Source organism: Onychostoma macrolepis, chromosome 07, assembly GCF_012432095.1.
Source record: "Onychostoma macrolepis isolate SWU-2019 chromosome 07, ASM1243209v1, whole genome shotgun sequence".
NCBI lineage: Eukaryota > Metazoa > Chordata > Actinopteri > Cypriniformes > Cyprinidae > Onychostoma > Onychostoma macrolepis.
The window spans coordinates 28270409-28290526 of NC_081161.1; the positions used below are offsets into that span (position 1 = coordinate 28270409).

General features: G+C 39.0%; 2 protein-coding genes across 15 annotated transcripts in view; both read right to left on the reverse strand.

Moving 5' to 3' along the window:
• Positions 1-12797, reverse strand: part of fhod1 (formin homology 2 domain containing 1) — a 53582-nt gene extending 40785 nt beyond the window's left edge. For all 7 annotated transcript variants that reach the window (XM_058780754.1, XM_058780752.1, XM_058780751.1 and 4 more), the window contains exons 1-3: positions 12337-12797; positions 10452-10558; positions 6996-7060 (exon numbers count right to left, since the gene is read on the reverse strand). In XM_058780754.1, the coding sequence (XP_058636737.1) occupies positions 6996-7060; positions 10452-10558; positions 12337-12501 (337 nt within the window). In that variant the 5' untranslated portion in view covers positions 12502-12797. The remainder of the gene's footprint in view (positions 1-6995; positions 7061-10451; positions 10559-12336) is intronic.
• Positions 12798-13353: 556 nt separating this feature from the next.
• The window catches only part of rfx7a (regulatory factor X7a), a 28251-nt gene continuing 21486 nt past the window's right edge, over positions 13354-20118 (reverse strand). For all 8 annotated transcript variants that reach the window (XM_058781097.1, XM_058781098.1, XM_058781096.1 and 5 more), the window contains one exon: positions 13354-19905. In XM_058781097.1, the coding sequence (XP_058637080.1) occupies positions 16489-19905 (3417 nt within the window). In that variant the 3' untranslated portion in view covers positions 13354-16488. The remainder of the gene's footprint in view (positions 19906-20118) is intronic.

Sequence of the window (20118 nt, forward strand, 5' to 3'; positions counted from 1 at the left end):
GGATAGACATTAAAATCCATTCAATTACCAATGTTTTGTTGGTTCAAAATTACACATACATATATACACACACTTATCAAACAATGAAAAATCTACATATCTTCATATTTTGCTTCATATGCATCTCGATGCATAGCCAACAATACGATACATTAAAGACACATATGAAGTAACTACCGATGCCATGCCACTCAATTTACTCCTATTAATATGCAGTGCAATCAGAGTTCGATTCAATGGAAAATTGTTAATCTATATTCTATGTGACTCTCTGGACACGCCTCGGTCTCTATAGTGTTGTGATATGTCATTCAAGTAGCAGCAGTGGTGATGAGAGAACGTGCTTGAGAAACTGTTTAGAGAGGAGAAATCAATCTACATATAAAATACTGGTCAAATTATTTGTCACTTTTTAAATAATAAAAAGTATAACGCATCTACTAATAATTATTTAGAAATAAATCGATTTTTGCCAATGCAAATATGTTAGAAACGATGCATCGCGATACAACTTACATCCGACGCACACATTTTAAATGGACTATTTTAATGCAGATGCACAAATGCACCAAAGTCATTCATTTACATTACTTTTCCAAATCTAGAAATCACACTTAAACATCCAGGGTTTCCAGAGAATCCAGATTTTTAGAAAGAAAATAGAAAATACAATAAATAAAAGTATTGGGGGGAGAAAGTATTCTTCAGTTCAAAACTGAATCCATTCCGTGTTTACAAGTTACAAGACAAAACTGGATGTGCAGGAGACAATGTGATATTGCTTAATTTATCTAGTTGCAGCAAGAATGAATGTTGTAAGGACCTGCAAGCTGAGGACTCTTGAGGAAAGCTTTCAACTCTTACTGAGAGAGTGGAAAAAAACCTTGATTGAGTGCAGGATATCATGAATTATTACTTTGTTTTGTGGGAACCTGTGCAAAGTGCCATTTCAATCCATTCATTCAGTAGAAAAATAAAAACATTAGCAAAATGTCCTAAAACTGACATTAAAACTGGTTTGCCATTAAAATTCCTCTTTAGAAGGAAGTTTTTTTATGATTCATATGACAATAAGACAAAAGGATGCAGCATCAGCTTATTTCTAAAACAACAGGAAAACAGAAGGAGATAAAGGTCGTCTAAAACAGGGATAGAGGCTGTGGTTGTTATCAAAGGAAATGTTTTTTTAATTAACTGATTTTGAACTTTAAAGTTTACAGAAGCACTTATTAGAGCCACAATGTGTACATTAGATATTGATAAGCTTCTGTGGAGTTACAGTATAAATTGCAAAGCCAGTAGTCTTTTTATCCTGAATGGATATGTACATATTTTACACACTCCTTCATACTCGGGAGATACTCGGGAAGTAACTCAGCAGATTCTTTCATTTCCATAAATTATGTCTGCAGCAGAGAGCAACAGAGGACACACTTGATACTGAATGGAAAGGAACACAGTGTTCTTATACAGAAAATGAGTGAACTTGCCGGATATCAGGAAGAACGAAGCGTCATAAAAAAGCCCAGAAAGTTCAATTCACACTTAAAATGTGAATTGTGCAAATGGGGAAAAGCAAGCTGTGATTCAGCTAAGAGAAATTTAAAAATGTCACTGGAGGAGGAGCACGTTAACCCTAAAGACCTATTCATAGTTATGATAAAAGATCATGCATTATTTTGAAGACAAAGCAACTATGTAAAATTACCCATGTCACTAGACATGGTTATTAGCCAAGTGACAAGCCCGTTCCAGTTGCAACAGAAAAATAATTAAATAAATTAACAGCCATGACTAATAACAATGGCTTCTTTAAAATGCTGGATCTCAGTAAAATCAGCCACTATTTTTACTTGTATCTGATTGGCTGGGGCAGCTGGCACTGACAGCATCAATAGAGCGCTGGTGGCTCGTGTTCAAGAGCCAAAGTCATATGACCATGCAGTCCCAGCGAGCACTGGAACAGAGCCTGGCCACTTGTTTGTAACAAATGAGTTAAAGTGCGAGCATAGTGACTTAATAAAAGTGAAAGTATGCCAGACACTACAATAGCTCTGTGGGGGTCGATCGATGTGCTCTTTGATACAAACTGATCCAAATGTGATTACATTTCAAGTTTTAAAAAAAATAAATAAATAACACTGCCAATAATTTTCTCTTTTTTTCATCCATTTCAATTTCATTTTCTCTATTGAGTGGTCAATAGAGAGAGGAAAACATCTCAGATCTGAAAAGAGCAACACTTCATGCAGAGACAAAGAAAATAAACAGGCAACATGACTAAATTCCTGAACATTCCACATGACATTCCTGACAACACAATTACAAGGACTCAGCATTACCTCAATTATTACAAGACAGTAGTTTAGAAATAAAAATCTACTGTGCAAAACTGCTAAATCATTATCTATTGTGCATGACCACAAAAGCAGCACCAAAGATTCAGCACAACAGAGTCAGTTGGGAGTGTATCACAGTGACCCAGAAACCCCAGGGCTGGACCGGTCTGTCCTGTCTTGAGTTATGTTATTCTCTTTGTGTCAGTCGAACACACATACACATACACACACACACACACACACACACATATATTCTGTATCACACTCAAGAACCAACAACCATTTAAACATGTTCCATAAGCGGAAAGATAAATCAGCATAATATAATGCAATGCAAGACAAGACAAGACAAGACATGCATTCACAGACAGAATGGAGGGGAGACAGGTGTATACACAGAGGTTCCCATAGCCCTTGTTTCAACCTTCTCATCTGTTCACCATGTCACACAATAGGAATGAATATGACAGCTAATAAAAGGGATGTGACTAAGCCCTGGCAACTTTTTAATAGCCACAAATAATCAACAACAAAAAACACAATTTAAAAAAATAATCTAAATAAATTTAAAGTAAGTGAACAATTAAGTGTTTATTCCATCACATGAAATGGTGTATACTTGAAACTTGCAGTGCAGATGGGCATGTTGATTATAAATGGAGTGTTCTGGTTTGGTCACATTGATCGGGTGCCATTCATTCTGCACTTTCTAAATATGTGGAGAGGAAACCCTCACAGAGGTAACTTTGACTGTGACGGTAACTTTATGGCTTTTCACACTGCGCTTAACCCCGGGTTATCGTCGTTCTAAACACCGCTTTTAACCCCGGGTCAAGACACGTTTCACACCTGTAATTTGAAAGCGGTGTTAGCTCCGCATTTTACCCGGGGTTATGAAACCCTGCTCCGTAGCAGGGTTAGCACCGCATTTGTGGTGTAAACCCCGCATTGCGGTGCTAAGTTTGTTCCGTGTGAAGCGGAGCGGTGTTTGCTTGTTGCTGCTGGACGCTTGGCAACAGACAGCCAATCAGAAACTGAGCAGCGAGGCTCATGTCACGCCATTAACAGGAAACACGCGTCGTGTAAACTGCAGCTGGTGAGAAGATAATATTCACATACTTTGCTCCTTGTTTTCTTTCTTTTGTCTTTGTGCGTCATGAGTGCATTCACATGTCGCGCCTAAAACGCGTTTAAAACGCTAAGCGCGCTGCTTTCTCCTTCTTTCCAAAGCGCTGTAGCTCGCGCTCCCGTGGCGTCTGCCGTTGCTAAGCAACCATGACCTGCGCTCTTCATGAAGAAGCAGAAGCTTCAGCAAAGGACAAATGCTGTTCCTCCAATCAGAGACAGTGACACCGCGAATATGCAAATAAGAACGTTAACCGGGGTTTAGGAATGTACGGTGTGAAATGTCTGTTAATGAATACCCAGTGTTAACAGTTAACCCCAGGCATAGTATGAGCAGTGTGAAACGTGATTACAGATAACCCAGGATTCTGCTTATCCGGGGTTTAGGATGACCCAGGGTTAACAATTTCAAGTGTGAAAAGCCCTTTTTTAACTTTGAGATGGGCATACCTGTCAAGTATCCCGTTTTGGCCGGGAAAGTCCCGTATTTTACCCTTCTTTCCCGCCGTCCTCCCGTATTAGTATTTTCCCGTAAATCTAAAAAATAATAACACCGGAGTAAAAAAAAAAACATTTCCAATCTGAGCTGTCACTAGCCTCGCGATAACTGCCATCTGCAGTAGCCTACAGTACTGTAGGTGGCAGTTGTCGCGAGGTTAGTGTGTGAGGTCAGATGAGTGACAACGCGGGAAAAAAACAAAACCGAGACGGATAATGGAGGTAACAACAGTGACGGAAGGCACTCCTGCCAAAAACCAAAACCCTCGTGTAAATACCGCGATCAATGGGACAGCGAATTTAATTTTAGCATGGTACGAAAGATTGTTACAGAGAATAGGATGACATTAGACAACAGAACTGTTTGCGCTTTACTCTCATGTAAAATGAACCACTCTGGCCCAGCCCACAAATACACTCCTTCCAAAACAGTCTTAAAGAATGCAAAGTCTGCAACAAATTTGTACAATAACTCACTAAAAGGGTAAAGAAAAGCAATATGAAATAAAAATAATGTGGAATGAAAATAAAATGTAAAGACAAGCAATGTTAATTGAACAGAAAATATGCAAATAAGCCTTTAAATAAATGCTCTTCATATATACCCTTTTGTGTTTTCATTTGGGCTATAACACCTGTCTTAAAATGTAAGGGATACTGGAGCTTGGTTGGGGTGGTGGGACTGCTTGTTGGTGGGCGCCGAAAAATTTCCCTTATTTTCAAATCCAAAACTTGACACTTATGGAGATGGGTCATCGCTGAAACGCGGGGTTTTGTTCACTTGCTCGCTGACTGAATTATCTGGCGAATTCTCTCATCAGAAACAAAGTGCAGATTTATTCATTTCAGATATTAATTTCACAGTGTAAACAGCTTCAGTGGTTTTAATGAGAGTTTTTGAGAGTGCCTGAGCTCTGGCTAGACTGAATGAAAATGTTCTTTGCTCTCTGTAAAATGAAAGTGTTATAATTAGTAACTTACAATATTGTTATTAAATTCACATTAAAAACAAAGTCAGTGGTATTAAAAATATTTTATGGCATGACACCCGTATCAGGTAAAAAGTCAGGTTTTTATGTGTAGTTAATATTACACTATTAGTTTACTTTGCACATCACCATTTATTGATCAAATAATCTATAAAAGGTGCAAAACGCATTTACTTACACATTTGAGAATCAAGATATTTCCTGATATAGTTAACACGTTTGGAAATATTTTGAATAAAAAGGAAAAAAACAAATAAAACATAAGCCTATATCAGTTATACAGTGCTATCGTATAACTGATATAGGCCTCCCTGCCACATGCCCCTTCAAAAATCATGAGTGCATGACGCCCCTGGACTCCTTGGTGTTAGCAGAATCTAGTCAAGCTACTGTGGCTTGGTCATTAAAGAGAGTAGAAATGTCATGTTTTGCTTATCAAGTCTAACTGAACCAAAGACTAAATGAAGGAGAGTGAAGAATATCTGTACTGTTATTGTTATCATGCACCATCGTAATTCACTGAACAACAGCTTAATGGTCAGAGTAGTTGCACAAGAGTTGTTTAAAGGGGTCATGAACTGAGAATCAAAATTCCCTTGATCTTTTGACATACAAGTATATACTTTTATTTTATATACTATAAAAACCATCCTGTAAGTTTCAGAACTCCAAACTTTCTTGTAAGTCTAAAAACAGCTTATATTGAAGCCAATCTGCCAAAACGACATTTTGTGGAATGTACAACTCTATGTAATAGTGTGGCTAAACACCGCCTACGCAGAATAAGATCAACACCTGCTTTTTCATTGCTGCCCGTTTAGCCCAGCCCACCGATTCATGCATGTAGTGTTCATGAGAGGCGAACGCAGACCTACGCTGAAACCAAACAATAAAGATGGCTCTGAAGACAACAAGATTCTGTGCAGTGCAAACTTGTGGAAAAATAGCCTTTGCTTTGCCTTCCTTCTGATCCCCATGTTAGGAAAGAGTGAATGAACTTTATTTTAAATGAAGATCCAGACCGCATCAGTAAGAACTTGGTCTCTTGTTCACTTCATTTTACCGCGGATTCATTTACAAACAAGGCACAGTTGGACGCTGGATTTTCAAAAAGATTGAAACTAAAAGATGATGCTGTGCTGAATATATCGGATCAGCCACACCTATTCAAACAGAGCGTTCTGATGAGGGGGATCAAAACAGGACAGAAAATAGCCTATTACTTCTAAATTATGTTTTTTAAAGTAAAAATTTTGATAACATTATAAGTTGACCACAGAGAACAGTACAAAGTAAAAACGAAGGCAGTTCATGACCCCTTTAACCATTGGTCTCAAACTCATTTCCTGGAGGGCCACAGCTCTGCACAGTTTAGCTCCAACCCTAATCAAACACACCTGATCCAGCAAATCAAGCTCTTCGGGATCACTAGAAACTTCCAAGCAGGTGTGCGTTGGAGCTGGTTGGAGCTAAACTCTGCAGAGCTGTGGCCCTCCAGGAATTGAGTTTGAGACCACTGCCTTTAATGTATATGCTATGGTGGAAGCAGAATACATTTGCCGACTTTGTATATGGTTAATGAAATAAAAAAAAAACTAAGCAATATGCTTGCTTATAGGCCAGTTTAAAACGGTTTATGAGGACCATAAAAGACAAATACGGATGAATTTTCACTTAAATCACTGAATTGAACCAATTGTAGTTGAACTATTAAGTGGGAACTTATGTTCATTACTTCAACAGATCCATGTTACAATGAGAGTCGAGCTGAACCTAAAGTTGTCACTGAGGATTATGAGGATATAGTTGGAAAGTTCCCAACTGAGGGGAAAAATTGTACAGGGATAATACCATTTCAGCATTTTTGGAGAATGTGGTCCATTTTTGCCTTCTCCAAGACAAACGAAACCAACAGCCAGAATGGAAAGCCAGGGATGACGTACTTGCCACCTCAGCAATACAGATACAACTGCTTATGAAATGAGCATGCAAATCAGTCATATGCTCATCATAGGAGTTTTACAGTGCATACACTCTTACTTACCTAGGATGGAATGGACACGTACTGAGAGCTGCGTACGGAGAATCAAGATGGGCTTTTTGCCTTTTCTGCAGAAAGAAGAAAATTTGAGAATTAAGATATCACACATCAAACCCAGTAACGTCATTCAGAAACACAGTTTGTGTTCCTCATCATTATTCCATCTAGGTGAATTCTGTTTACTTGAATTCTTTCACTACTTTAATGATAATACATTTACAGAATACTGTGAATTTGTCATTATTACAGACACACACTACACTGAACGCAGACTGGAGACGGAGTCAGAAAGAGAGAATATGGGTCGGTAGGGATTAAGGTATGGAAAGAGAGAGTAAACAGGCATGGAAACTATGCATCAAGAGTGTTCGTGGCTAAAAATGGACCTATCCATGGCTTACGTTTTCTTCACGATGTTCTGTGTGGTTCATACACCCAATCACAAAGACACAGACATTCTTACACACACCCCAATTTTGTCTTCTATTTTCCAAGTGCTGCCGTTTCAAATGACGCGTTTCCTCTTGCCAATCTCAGCGAACCTGACGGAGCTCCAGCTGTGGCTACATTTTTGCCAGCTTACAAATACACACCATGTGTGCTTTAAACACACACACACCCACAAACACAGAAACACTGAGCCCTTAGAAAAATGAGACCACCCAATTAAAATACTTCATAATGAGAAATTATGGCATTTCCACTTGCATGGAGCTGCTAGTTCTCCTTCAACAATCAGGTCACAATCAAGTCTCTTATGCTTACCAAGGCTGCATTTATATGACCCAAAATACAGTAAAATCATAAAATATATTCAAATAGAACAGTTTTTAACAGTAATATAATATTATAAAATATATATATATATATATATATATATATATATTTTTTTTTTTTTTTTTGTAAATTTATCAAATTTTGTATATTTTCCATACTTGTATTAACAATTTAGCTCTTTACAAATACAGCACTCTGCTGGGTTTTAAAGTGGTTCTCCAGAGCATGGCTGAACAAATCTGGAAAAAAGCAGCCTGAGTATAAGTAGTTCCAAAGTTATGCAATCTTTCAGTTTGAGCTGACTCAGAATTCTAGATCTGCGGTTCAGTGTTTTATTCAGTCTAAGCTGTGGTCAGCACACTCACTGAAACGCTGGCTCTGCCTGTGTGAAATCACTCATGTCTTTTGTTGGGTCCAACGACTGTGCGTTACTAAGCAACACTAATAAATGATTTAGTGAAACTGATACCCGTCATAATTAGGTAATGCTGAACATTCAGGGTCACAGACCTTCTACATAAAATTAGGCAAGTTTTCAACAGTATAAATGAATAAATAACCATTCATCTGAAAAATAAGTGCATTTAGTCCAAGCATTGTTCACAGTTTAGCCAGTGCAAAAGTTTATTTATCTCAGTCACATAAAAGGCATACTGAAGAAAGTGTTCAATTTGTACTACAGAAGAAAGAACAATATGTCCAAAGTCACAGATGCTTATTAATTAGCCTGTTTTTATACAGAAATTTATCTTCTTAAACATTAATTTGTGATTAATCCAACCATTCTACATGGTTAAACACTCCCAAAACTGCTGAACAATTTGTCATTTTTTGCTGAGAAAAGATGAGCTTTTCACTTACACCAGAGACACAAGTTAGACGAGAGAAATAAGAAGAACATGAATCAGTGTAACTTTACACCTTACAGATGTACAGTACTTGGTGTTTAAAAAAAACAAAAAAACAATTCATTAAAGATGCATTGAAATAAATAAATAAATTTCAATATACTGTATATCCTGAATTACTTAAAATAAAAGGCAAGTTAATCTTGGGAGCTAAAGTATTGTCTAATTGAAATGAAACAAAAACAAATGAATGCCCCTTACTAATGCAGACTAATGTTTTAAATCTGGACTAAAACACACTTTTGTCCTAAAACCAAACCGATCTCATAAGATAACATAACTTTAATGAAGTGGTAATTTTGTATGATTTTGTATGGTGGGGATTTTCAAATTTTTTGACACCTCTAACCATCAGTTGTGCGTAAACAGACCATGTACAAATGAGATTATATGAATTTGTACAAATTAGCCACCAATTTACAAAAGTGTAAAACGGATACGAATGTCACAAGAGTGTGTTGGCTGAAACCTGACCTTTTTTTGGTTAGACACAAGCATCCCACAGGATCTGCAATGTAGCAGCTGTATCATCACAAACAAGTCAAGTTTCTAAATTCTTTATTCTATGGGCCATGTTATAGCAATGAATACAAATAGTAATTTAAGATTTTATTTATAATCTCAAAGAAGCTTTTGTATCAGCTCTACAAAGCCAACATACAAATGCTCTACAGGAGGAGCATTAAGACACTTGAGTCATGATTATAGTCTGATGACACCACCATGTAATAAAAAAAACCCAACTAAATATAGCATTAGAGAGGGCAGTGCTGAAACACCCTTTGTATTTAAAAAGCTAATGCGGAGTTCAGTTAAATGCATCCAAAACAACATCCCAAGAGGTCAAAACTTTACATTGTTGCACATCCCAAAAACCAGATTCTGTGGAGTGTTGCAAGCTTTTCTTATCCACTCTCTCTTCTAAACGCTCTATCATTATGAAGCCACGTTCCCAGCGTCTGTGACTAATGTTGTCCACTCCTTCCCTCTGGCCTCACTAAGAATATCTGTGTGTGTGTGAGTAAGTAACATTCACCATATGAACGATTCTCCCAAATTTGGTTCTTGAATATGATTAAGAACTCAGACTGACCCAAGAATGGAAATATTCCTTCAGTTTTATGCAATTTATGCTGTTTTTCCTATTTGTTATAAAAATTAAAAGAAGGGTTAGATGGAGGCAGACATGTTGAAAAGTCTCTGACTTTAGACTAAACCAAGTCAAAGTCTTTCAAGGCCAAATCAAGACTAAGATTTGACACCTATAACAATAAATATTTTTAAATAGTTATTATTTTGAAGGATTTCCCTGATTATTAATTCCTCCCTAAAACAAAGTAGACAAGGTTTTTCATGAATGATTAATAATTTCATCTATAACACTACTTTTAATTAACAGTATATTCATTCAAGTCAACAAGGGAGGAGCTTCATTAAATTTAAATAATAATAATAATTTAATTAAAAATATTTTTTTCTTTCTTTAAATGCCATTCTGTTAAAAAATGACCAAGAGTGCATGACAGACTCCCTTTTATCTAAACAATCTCACATTACTCTGAGAACTTTTTTTTCCTGGTGAAAGACTTGTTCTCCACGAGTCTCTATTTTGGAGTTGAAGGCAAGTCAGTTGCTTACAGGTCTGTTTTTTTGTTTTTTTTTACATTTCAGATGCAAGTTTCCATCTCTGGGAAAACTTAAACTAAAAGACAGTGAAAGGGAAAGTGAGGGGGGAGAGAGAAGATTGGATGGCAAAATATGAAGTAATTCTTACTCCACGTCGTCATAGAGCTGCTCCAGATCATCTCTCTGTTCAGCAAGGGATGAATCCAGATCCAGGTAGTTGCCATTAGAAGCCAGTTGCAGTGCACACTCCTCTAACTGAGAGAGAGACAGAGTAACATCACTGCCTAGCATTGCAACTTGACACAGCACATAAACAGATTACACTTTCATATTAGACTCTTCATGCTTTTTGAATGTGCAACTGGAAGACGAATCTTTTTCTCTCTCTGACACATTTTTATCTGTCAAGACACAAACTACATCACAACTACAACATAACAGTAAAAATCCAATCTCAATTGTGTCACTCTTGAGACACATTCACATTATAGCATATGAACATAAACTCATACAAAACGAAACAGCCATCATTAGCCGTCAACTAGTGCACAACAAAGAGAGGTCATTGTTGTCGAATGGCGATGTTTGATACAGAGTCACGTCTGAAGCTGTGCTGTAATAATGGGTTGATTGAGGAGCTGAGCTTATCTTCTGTTTACAGATCCCACCCTTTCCGCAAGCATCAACTCACTCCAGCTGCAGGCCATTCTGGCGACCCTCTCAGAGAGTTACTTACATTCCCTCACATCGTGCACTCAAGGATATACACACAAACCCATGCATGCTTATTTTATCATACAGCCAAACAGAAGTACACTGATAGAAAAAGTGCAAAAGCTGTCAATGGGGTAGTAAAGGTATACCTTTGTATCTTATCCCTAAAAAGTTCACATTAGTACCAAAATGGTACATTTTAATACTTAAAGGTGCAATTACTAAGGCTTTCCAAAGGGTACTGACAAAAAGTGACAGCTTTTTGTAGTGTTTTTTTTTCTCCTGTGTACAAATAAAGACACTTGGAAACACATTTTTAGTGTTTTAATGTGTGAAGCATATATGGACCTATGAAACTTTCGTTCACAGTATTTTAACAATGTTTACATAATGTCCTGATTGCTAGAAATTATTAAAAAGTTGAAGCTCCAGCATCTTCAGTTAGGCAAATGAATGAGGAGTTACCAAAACCTATATACATTCACATGTCCTTCAATTAGGGCTTGTGGTCTTGAATTTGACCGTTTACTTCCTTCAAACATTGCCTACTACACAGGCGACATAAGAATACAGTACCCGGTGGTGTTCCATGACTTTTTAAGTATTAGAGGCACAAATACCATGTTTTCTGTTGTGTTGCGTTGTGTGTGAACTATTAGATATGTTTAACAAACTTAAATACCATAAAATAGACTAATTTCAATTACAGAGGACATACTATCTAGCCGTTTGATTTTTTTCCCCAATTAAGAAAAAAGTATGCAACATTTCTACATCTCATTCCATTAATTTATGATAGATAAACCTGCTAAAAAAAACAACAACAATAGAAGCCCAACAGAAACAATCACAGAAATTCCAGTGGTTTCCATTAAAATACCATTATAAACCATTAGCTTTTTCCAGTAAAACCATTACAAAATTCCTTTTTGTGGTGTGTTTTGGGCATTTTTCCAATAGGATTTAACATCCCACCAATAGAATCCATCACATACCAGTAGACACCATTATGGTTTCCATTAAAACCAAAACCAATACAATTCCCATTAAAACCATTACATATTCTATTGTGTTTTGGGCTGGGTTCTATTGTTATTTTCAGCAGGGTAGGTAGATAGATAGATAGATAATCACACTATAAACTTTCACTAAGTACCAGGAGTTTCATCTACGGACTATTCAGTGACTAAATGAACCAAGCCTTTTGTTAAACAATACAAACTTTAGCCACAACGTCTGAGGTTACACGCCGCTTTAATGACACTTATTAGCAGGCATTCGGCGCAGGTAAGCACACCTTCCTGAGGTAAATGACTAACCTTCAAAGGCGCTCCTAGCAGTTTGTGAACACCGGCGATCTGTTCGTTCAACAGCAGATGCTCGTTGAGGTCATACTGCAGAGGTCTGCGGGGCTCGGGGAAATTTGAGCACACGAATGGGTCCGAGTCCTCCAGGTACTGCACTCGACACGTTATCGTAGCCATGGTTCAAAGTCTAAAAGTTAAACTCGCTTCCCACCGCAGTTCCCGCTTGTTACAACAAGTCATCTAAAATAAGAAAGCGACTACCCCGCCACGCGCCGCTGTCAACACTGAAATTAAACTGAGGCTGTAGTCAAATTAAAGAGCGAAGCAGAGACGTCATTGGTGAGTCACACGCTGGAAATACAGCTCAGCGTCTCGCATTCATTGTGCCACTCAAGACAATTACAGAAGCAATAAGTCATTCAGTCGCACTTGTTCTATAGGCTGTGTTTGTCGTCTTGACAACCTCGCGTGTTAGTTTATGGAAAAAGGGTTGTTTATGAGGACGCCGTATATAGAGTAAAATAGTGCGTCGTGGCGCCATCTGCTGGTCAAGTGGAGCTTTATTCATTTGTGATGGGTCTGTTTGTGTGTTGAGTTCAAATTTCATGCAAATCAACTGACTTCCTCAGCCAAAGGAGAAGCTCCCTTTTACTTTCTACGAAACACACAGTGCTTCTGTAAACACAATATCCCTATATATGTAATAGGTACATATCTGTTAAATAATTCTCATAAATCCCTGTTATATCAGTTTCAATAGGTTGGTTGTACATGATAAAGGTTAACCTGGCTAAGGTATACAGATGTGGCTGAGCTGTTTCTCCATGCACAGAGTACAGCTTGAACTGGTTGACTCTTTTAGTTAGTTCTAAAATAAGGCTGGCATGACTTGCATCCAGAGCTATGTTTTGCATTCTTTACACAGAATCATTTAAATTAATCTTAAAATGAGATTTGCTGTAATCTTTTTACACAAGCCAATCCTGGCTTTCCAAATGGTCTGAAACAGACAGAACAAACTATTTGCAATACTTTACAAAATGTTTATTGGTTTTTAAAACCATTTAAAAAATCTCAACATCAGTAAGCACTTTCAATACAAAAGAATGAAGAAAATCTTGCTGAAATGTCGTAACAAATTTCATCAAACTACCATTAAGAGTCTGTACATAAACAATAACAACATGAGGGAATAGCAAAGGTAGGAAATAAAGACAAGGGGAACGGACAATTCTACCAAGTCAGAGAATAATACAGTCATGTTTCTGGCCTGCCTCTTCATTAAAGTAGAAATAGTAGTGCTTGTTCAAAAAACAAACGTTTACATACATACTTTTAAGAGGAAGGAAATAGTAATGTTGAAGACAATTTTTTAAAAATGTAAGGGGAAAAAAATCATGTCACAAGTGAATTTTCTTCTGTTGGACAGAAATACTCATGTTACTGTAAATAAAGTCATGACATATGTACAGTGATCAAATGCAAATTTACAATTCTTTTGTAAATGAACAGTGTTTAATTGAACATTTCAATTGCTTTCACTCATTTACATGCAAGCACTTCTCAAAGGGCTCCTGAACATAAGAAAACAAACTGAACATAAGAACACCCCCCACCCACACATACACAACCAGTAGCTCTTCAAAACAGTATACTGGGGCTTCATGTATTGCACTGAAATTCTCAAAGCCAAAGTTCCTCAATGAAATTAGTGCAATAAAAAGAACCAGAAGAACTTTGTGAATTTTCAGTTGTTACATTTCCAGTGTTAGCTGCTAGATCCCTGTGCAAAAAAAATAAATAAAGATATGCAAAAACCACAACACATTTTAAAACCCATGCTATATTTTCACACAAAAGGACACTCTTCTGCGGAATTTTTTTTTAAAAATTAATGAAGAACTGGAAGCCAAATAATAAATAAATGAGAAAAAAAGCTTAAAAATGAAAACTCACAACAAGCTATATCTACACAAGAGAGGTCTAGTTATGTAAACTATTAATTGTAACAAAAACAAAACAAAAACTTTGTCAACGACCACTGGATCACTATCACATGGTCATATTGTCAATATGAATGTTAGTCAAACTTGTCATACAGTGTCATTTTTTCCTTTTATAAATAGAAATTATTTACAGAGCGTCACAACAAACAGAAATTCCATAGTGGACTTTCTTCATCCCCTAAGAACTGTCCTGCTATAAATACCAGAAGCATGAAGTCTGACATGTCATGTAAATAAAATTCAAGTGCTACAGTGGTCGTATGCAAATGACACAATTATGCATAAAACAAATTCCCTTTCAACCCCACAATCTTGGCCCCATTTAAACCTGGGTGACATTTTCATAAATGCATTTTAAAACATCCATCTTAAAAACTGGGGTAAGAATTGAATTTGAAAGTGGTGATACTAAAAAGGTAGAATTCCTTCTACATTTTTCTTAGTAATTACAAAACTTGTCTTTGGTATGGAAGTAAGGCTAAGATGGAATTCAATAACTACCACACTCAGCAACAAAGTGTAACTTATGCTCTGCTATTCTGAAAGCAGACTACTAATCAAGTACTTCAGTACAACATGGTACGGTAATGGCCCTTTGAATTAAATGTCTTCATTCCAGCTTTCAAAGCGAGTGGGGGCAGGGGGCTATCTGATGATATTAGCACTGAGCTCATTTATTAGTAATGTGATCTGGGTATTTTCAGTTTCCTGATGTTTTTACAGCTGGTGCGATGCTTTGATTAAGGGGTAAAGGCTCTTTATTAGTGCATGTTATAAAGAAGTTCCTGAATGAAGTGCTCAAGTAGAAAACAGTCGTTGAAAATACCAAAACAAGGCATGTGCACAAGAGAATATATACTTCAATGAATCTCATTTATGCAAAATGCCAAATGATAAGCATCAATTGGGGAAAATTAATACAGAGTCAGAAAAGTGGCTACTCATCTATTTATTGGCCACATAAATGCATAGTTAACAATAAAACAAACATTTTGGATAGTTTGACAACTGTCCTATAACTTTTTTTTCTTTCCACAACTATAATCCACTTTGGCATTTTGGTGTCACCAGTTACGATTACCCAACCAATTTTTCCTTCCAATTCTTCCATTTTAAAACCATATTCAAATTGCAAATGCAATATAAAGATGCCAGCTAGTGCAATAAACAGTGCCATGATTATTCATTGATTAGGTTTAAATTAAACTCTGTTGGATAAAATCTGATTGATATCTTCAAATCTAGAGGTTGGGGAAACCTGAGATGCAGCTTAGGGGGGGAAAAACCCTACATGGGTCAATATTTACCTTTCAATTTAGTTAAATATTAGCATATGTAAATTTAAATTCCAAAAGTGCACGCATTTATTCATTTAACGTAACAAGTGATTTTGTGCAAGTAGATGCAGACTTCCCAATTGACAATAAGAATAAAGCTGCAAACGTAAATTGCTTACTGGCTCACGAATTCCAACAAGGTGGCACATTTGTGTGCAATAAGATATTACTTTTTAAACAGCTGCTGCAGGTATAAGCTGCTGTATTTCAATATTAAGCATCACCTGAAAGCTTAACACTGAAAGATAATACAGATGTTCAACATGTTCAAAGCTAATTTTCTGCAAATGGAAGCACCAATTTTGTTTACAGAGTGAAAAAGCTAATTAGATGAAGTACAGTACCTCATATAGCTGGTGTAACCTCAAAATACAAATATTTTTCTTTAAAATAAAGGGTTAAAAAGAAGTTATTTCCAATCTTCCATACAATGCCCTTTCACTGCAAAATGTTCAAAGGATTATATAAAAGTTGTGTAACTGAATGCACAAAACAGTGTAGAGGCATAAAAATGTCTCCGATGACTTCTTATGTAAAGCTCTGACGTGTTTTCTTGCAAAACTAGTGAGAAAGAGCAGGAAAAATGTGACAGTACTTCTAGGTTAGGCTGTTTCTCACTAACCACTGAGACAAAGAACCAGCAATCTTGAAAGGGCAATAATTTCTGTTCAGCCTGGCACTTCAATATGGACCTGTGTTGTGACGTCCAGGGGCTTATAGCAGTAGGTGCTGCACGACGAGATGAATACATACGTTGATGAGATTTCGAAAATACATACATAGTAACCGATCCAAATAGCAAAACAACACAAAAGCACAAATTAACCCAACATTTCCACTGTTGCCTGGTCTTTGCTCTCCAACCAGTCAAAGCCAGCAGAATTCACAGTCTCGCTGCATATCTGTTGAAAAAGTGGGTCGTTCTTCAGTTCTTCCAGTGTCGAGTCTTCATATTGTCCTTGCTGTTGACTAGGGTCAAAAAGAAGGTTGGTGTCCAGTGTATTTAAGTCATTTATGCTACCGGTAAGCTCAGAGGTCAGTCGCATATCGCTGGTAAACTCTGAACTCACAGCATTGAGTTCTGATCCTTGACCCACAAGCTGTGAGCCAGCATTCAAGCTTTCCTCATGTAAAAGATCTTTGACAGTTCTGTCTAAATCCAAGGGTTGCTGGTGCTGATGTTGTCGGAGGTTTTGCTGTAGAGGCAACAGCATGGCCTGATGCTGTTGTTCTTGCCCAAGGAGCTGCCGTCTGCCTAAGTGCTGCTGTTGTGGCGGCTGGTGCTCCCCTGAGGCTGATTGTGCTTGGCTTTCATCTGCAGAGAAGCTCATCGGCTCCTCTCTGGCATTTTTCATGAGGTAACCAGGCTTCTGGGACTCAAAGGCTGATGAACAAGGCGAGATCAGAGCTTGGTGGCTGGCACTACCAGGAAAGCTGGGCACTGTGGTGGTCTCCAGAATCTGGGTGAGATTCATGCGGGCAGTGTAGTTGGACGGCATGTTGTTGATTCCGATGCCACGCACAGAGTCATCTCCACTGCCATCCATTTTGTTGATGAGGACATTAGTGATATTTTTGGTATTCATCTGCTGGCCTGCTTGCATGGGTAGAACCTCAGACTGCATCATCACAGTGACTGGAACAGACTGACTCCTCTGTGCCATGCTGCTGATGCTTGCATCAGGGTCACTGTTAGAAAAGATGTTTAGCACTTCAGGTGTTACAGGTGAGTTGAAAGGAGAGACCACAGAGTGGGGAACATTGGGATTTTGGGTCCCGCTCAAGTTGCGCTGCCTGACTGCCGGGCTAACGCTGCGGCATCGAAATGTTCCAGACCCTAAGCTGGCCTTGTTGTCAAGGGGTGCTGGAACAGCAAAACCCTCTTTCTTGTTGAGGCTAGCCATGCTTGCCACTTGCTGTTGGACAGGTGAAATGGGTGTCAAGCGGCTGATATGAGTATCATGATGTCTGGTTTGTGACTGACAGGTCTGGCCCGGGATGGCGAAGGCGTGAGGCTTTCGAAAGTGGTCATCTACTAGGTCTTGGTAGCTGGGCAGAATGCTAATGACATTGTTGGAGTTCCCACCACTGTTACTGTACCCACTGTTCATCCATTCCAGTTTAGTCTTATCTGGATGTGTGGCCATTGGTCTTTGCATGGGCTTTACAGGGCTCGAGGAGACGGTACTCCCATCGTGGTATCCAGTGATGCTGGAGTTAATAGGAGTAAAGGCAAAAGGGTTCCTGCATTCCACAGGGCTTGGTGGGATACTACTGCTGCAGTTTGAGTGTGGCGTGCCAATAGGTGTTTGTCGACTACTTCCAAGAGCGCTGTCAACCGGAGTGGTTGGGGCTAAGCGCAAACAGGGGCTTTCATGCATCATACCCTGACCACTTCCTATCATCTCAGAAGTGGGAGTAGGTGTAGGAGTCGGTGTTTGGACTGGGGTGCTGCTGCTATGAGCAGAGCTGTAGTATAGGGTGTTGGTCTGAAGGGTAGACATCATGGTAGTCTGCATGGTTTGTTGCTGGCCTTGCAGTGAATTATCCACACAGTTGCTAAAACTTTGTATGCTATTGTTAATTTTCATCTGCTCTTCCATTTGTACAAGCTCCTCAACAATGCTATCCTGGGTCATGTCATCATCAAAGGGAAAGTAGCTAAGGTTGGCCTGGGTGCCATAGTCACTCATTTGAGCCTGCTGGTTGGAAGGAGAGGCTTGGGCAATTGCAGGAAGGGGCTCCATCACTGGGGTGGACATTTGCCTTGGCTCAGACACCATTTGCGGGCCATAAACTTCCTGATGTTGTTGCAGCTCACTATCCCAAAACACACTCTTCAGTTCAAATGCTGCAGAAGAGTTAGACTGGTCTAAGAGCATATCCTGTGAGTTTTTGGTTACTTGTTGTAGCAAAGCTTGACCTGGAGCGCTAACAGTACGGGTGACCACAGCTCTACCTTCGATACCTGTTGAAGATCCTTCCCATCTCCCTTGGGAGATGCTTCTAGGCCTGCAAACAGTCTGAAACATGGTATTCCCCACTGAAGTAAGTGTTGCTGTAGAGGTGACAGAAACTCTGTAATCCATTACTGATGAAGCTCCTTCCCATCTTCCCTGGGAGATGCTTTGTGGCCTGCGAACTGTCTGGAAGCCAGTATTCCTGACTGGACCTGCAGTAGCTTTGCCTGTGGCTGTGAGAGGTGCACTTTCTGGCCTTATAGGAGTGCTCGATCTTGGCATTTGCTTTGCCATTACATTTGACTTTAGTCCATCAGATCCACCTGCTGGTAGCATAGAAATGTGGGCTTTTTTAACAGGTGTTGGGCTCAAATCAGTGCATAAGCCAGGTCTTTTGTGAGGGCTCTTGGATGCCAACACTGCATCTTTGGGTGATGTCACAACCGCATTACCACTGTTTGACTGAGTGCTACTTGTGTTCTGGTACAAAGTGCTTTCATTAGTGTTGGACGTATTATTGCTGCCAGCAGCCAGAGTTTTGACACTAAGGAGTGTCCTCTCATTGCATTTGGTCCCTGTTAGAGTGTCCAATCCCAGTGAGCCCTTGTCAAGAGGAGTGGGTACGCTAGCCGCTCTGGGTTTGAATATCCCTGACCGCTGTACACCACCAACGGTGCCCAGAGTGGTTGCCAGTCTACTCGTACCACCGTGCTCTTGACCACTTCCAATTATGGCTTCCGTATTTGTTTTAGTGTTGATGACAGGGGTCGTGGATGTTGAACACCCTGACCTTGCCAAAACAGATGGCATTGCAGCTATAGACCCACTGCGAACACGCGTAACTGGCTGTGGATCATCACTGAGGCTGGTAACTCCAGCAGATGCGGGTCTGACTTTGTTGCTGGCAGGGGTATCGGCTGGTGTGCTGGTCCCACTGCCATTAGAGCCCAGAGATATGGTCGTCATCTTGACTACATTGAGCGAACTGATGTGCGGAGTTGACATTACCGTCTTGATGGGGCTGTTGGTGATAAGCAATGTTGGTGAGCGCAGGGTTATGCCACTTGAGGCAGATGGCTTGGGCAGGATTTGGGCATACCGGTGACGGGCTGACCGGTCGCTTATCGGACTAGCCGAGATGTTATGAGGTGTCTTGGGGCACTGCTTCACAGGCTGCACTGACTGAGTAACCACTTGAAAGTTTACAGGAAGAACTTTGCTGTCTGCAGCTGCCATGGGAACAGGGCTAGGAGACAACAACTGCCTGCTCCTCTGAACCTGCAGGAAATACAAAAAAGGAGGAATGAGAAATATTAGTCAAAGAATAGGTGCTAATATAAATTAAACATTAAATTAAAGGGACAGTTCACCCAAAAAAAAAAAGAACATCCTGTCATTAATTCCTCTCCCTCATGTCGTCCCAAACCCCTAACGGTCATTCATCTTTGGAACACCAATTAAGATATTTTTGATGAAATTCAAGAGCTTTCT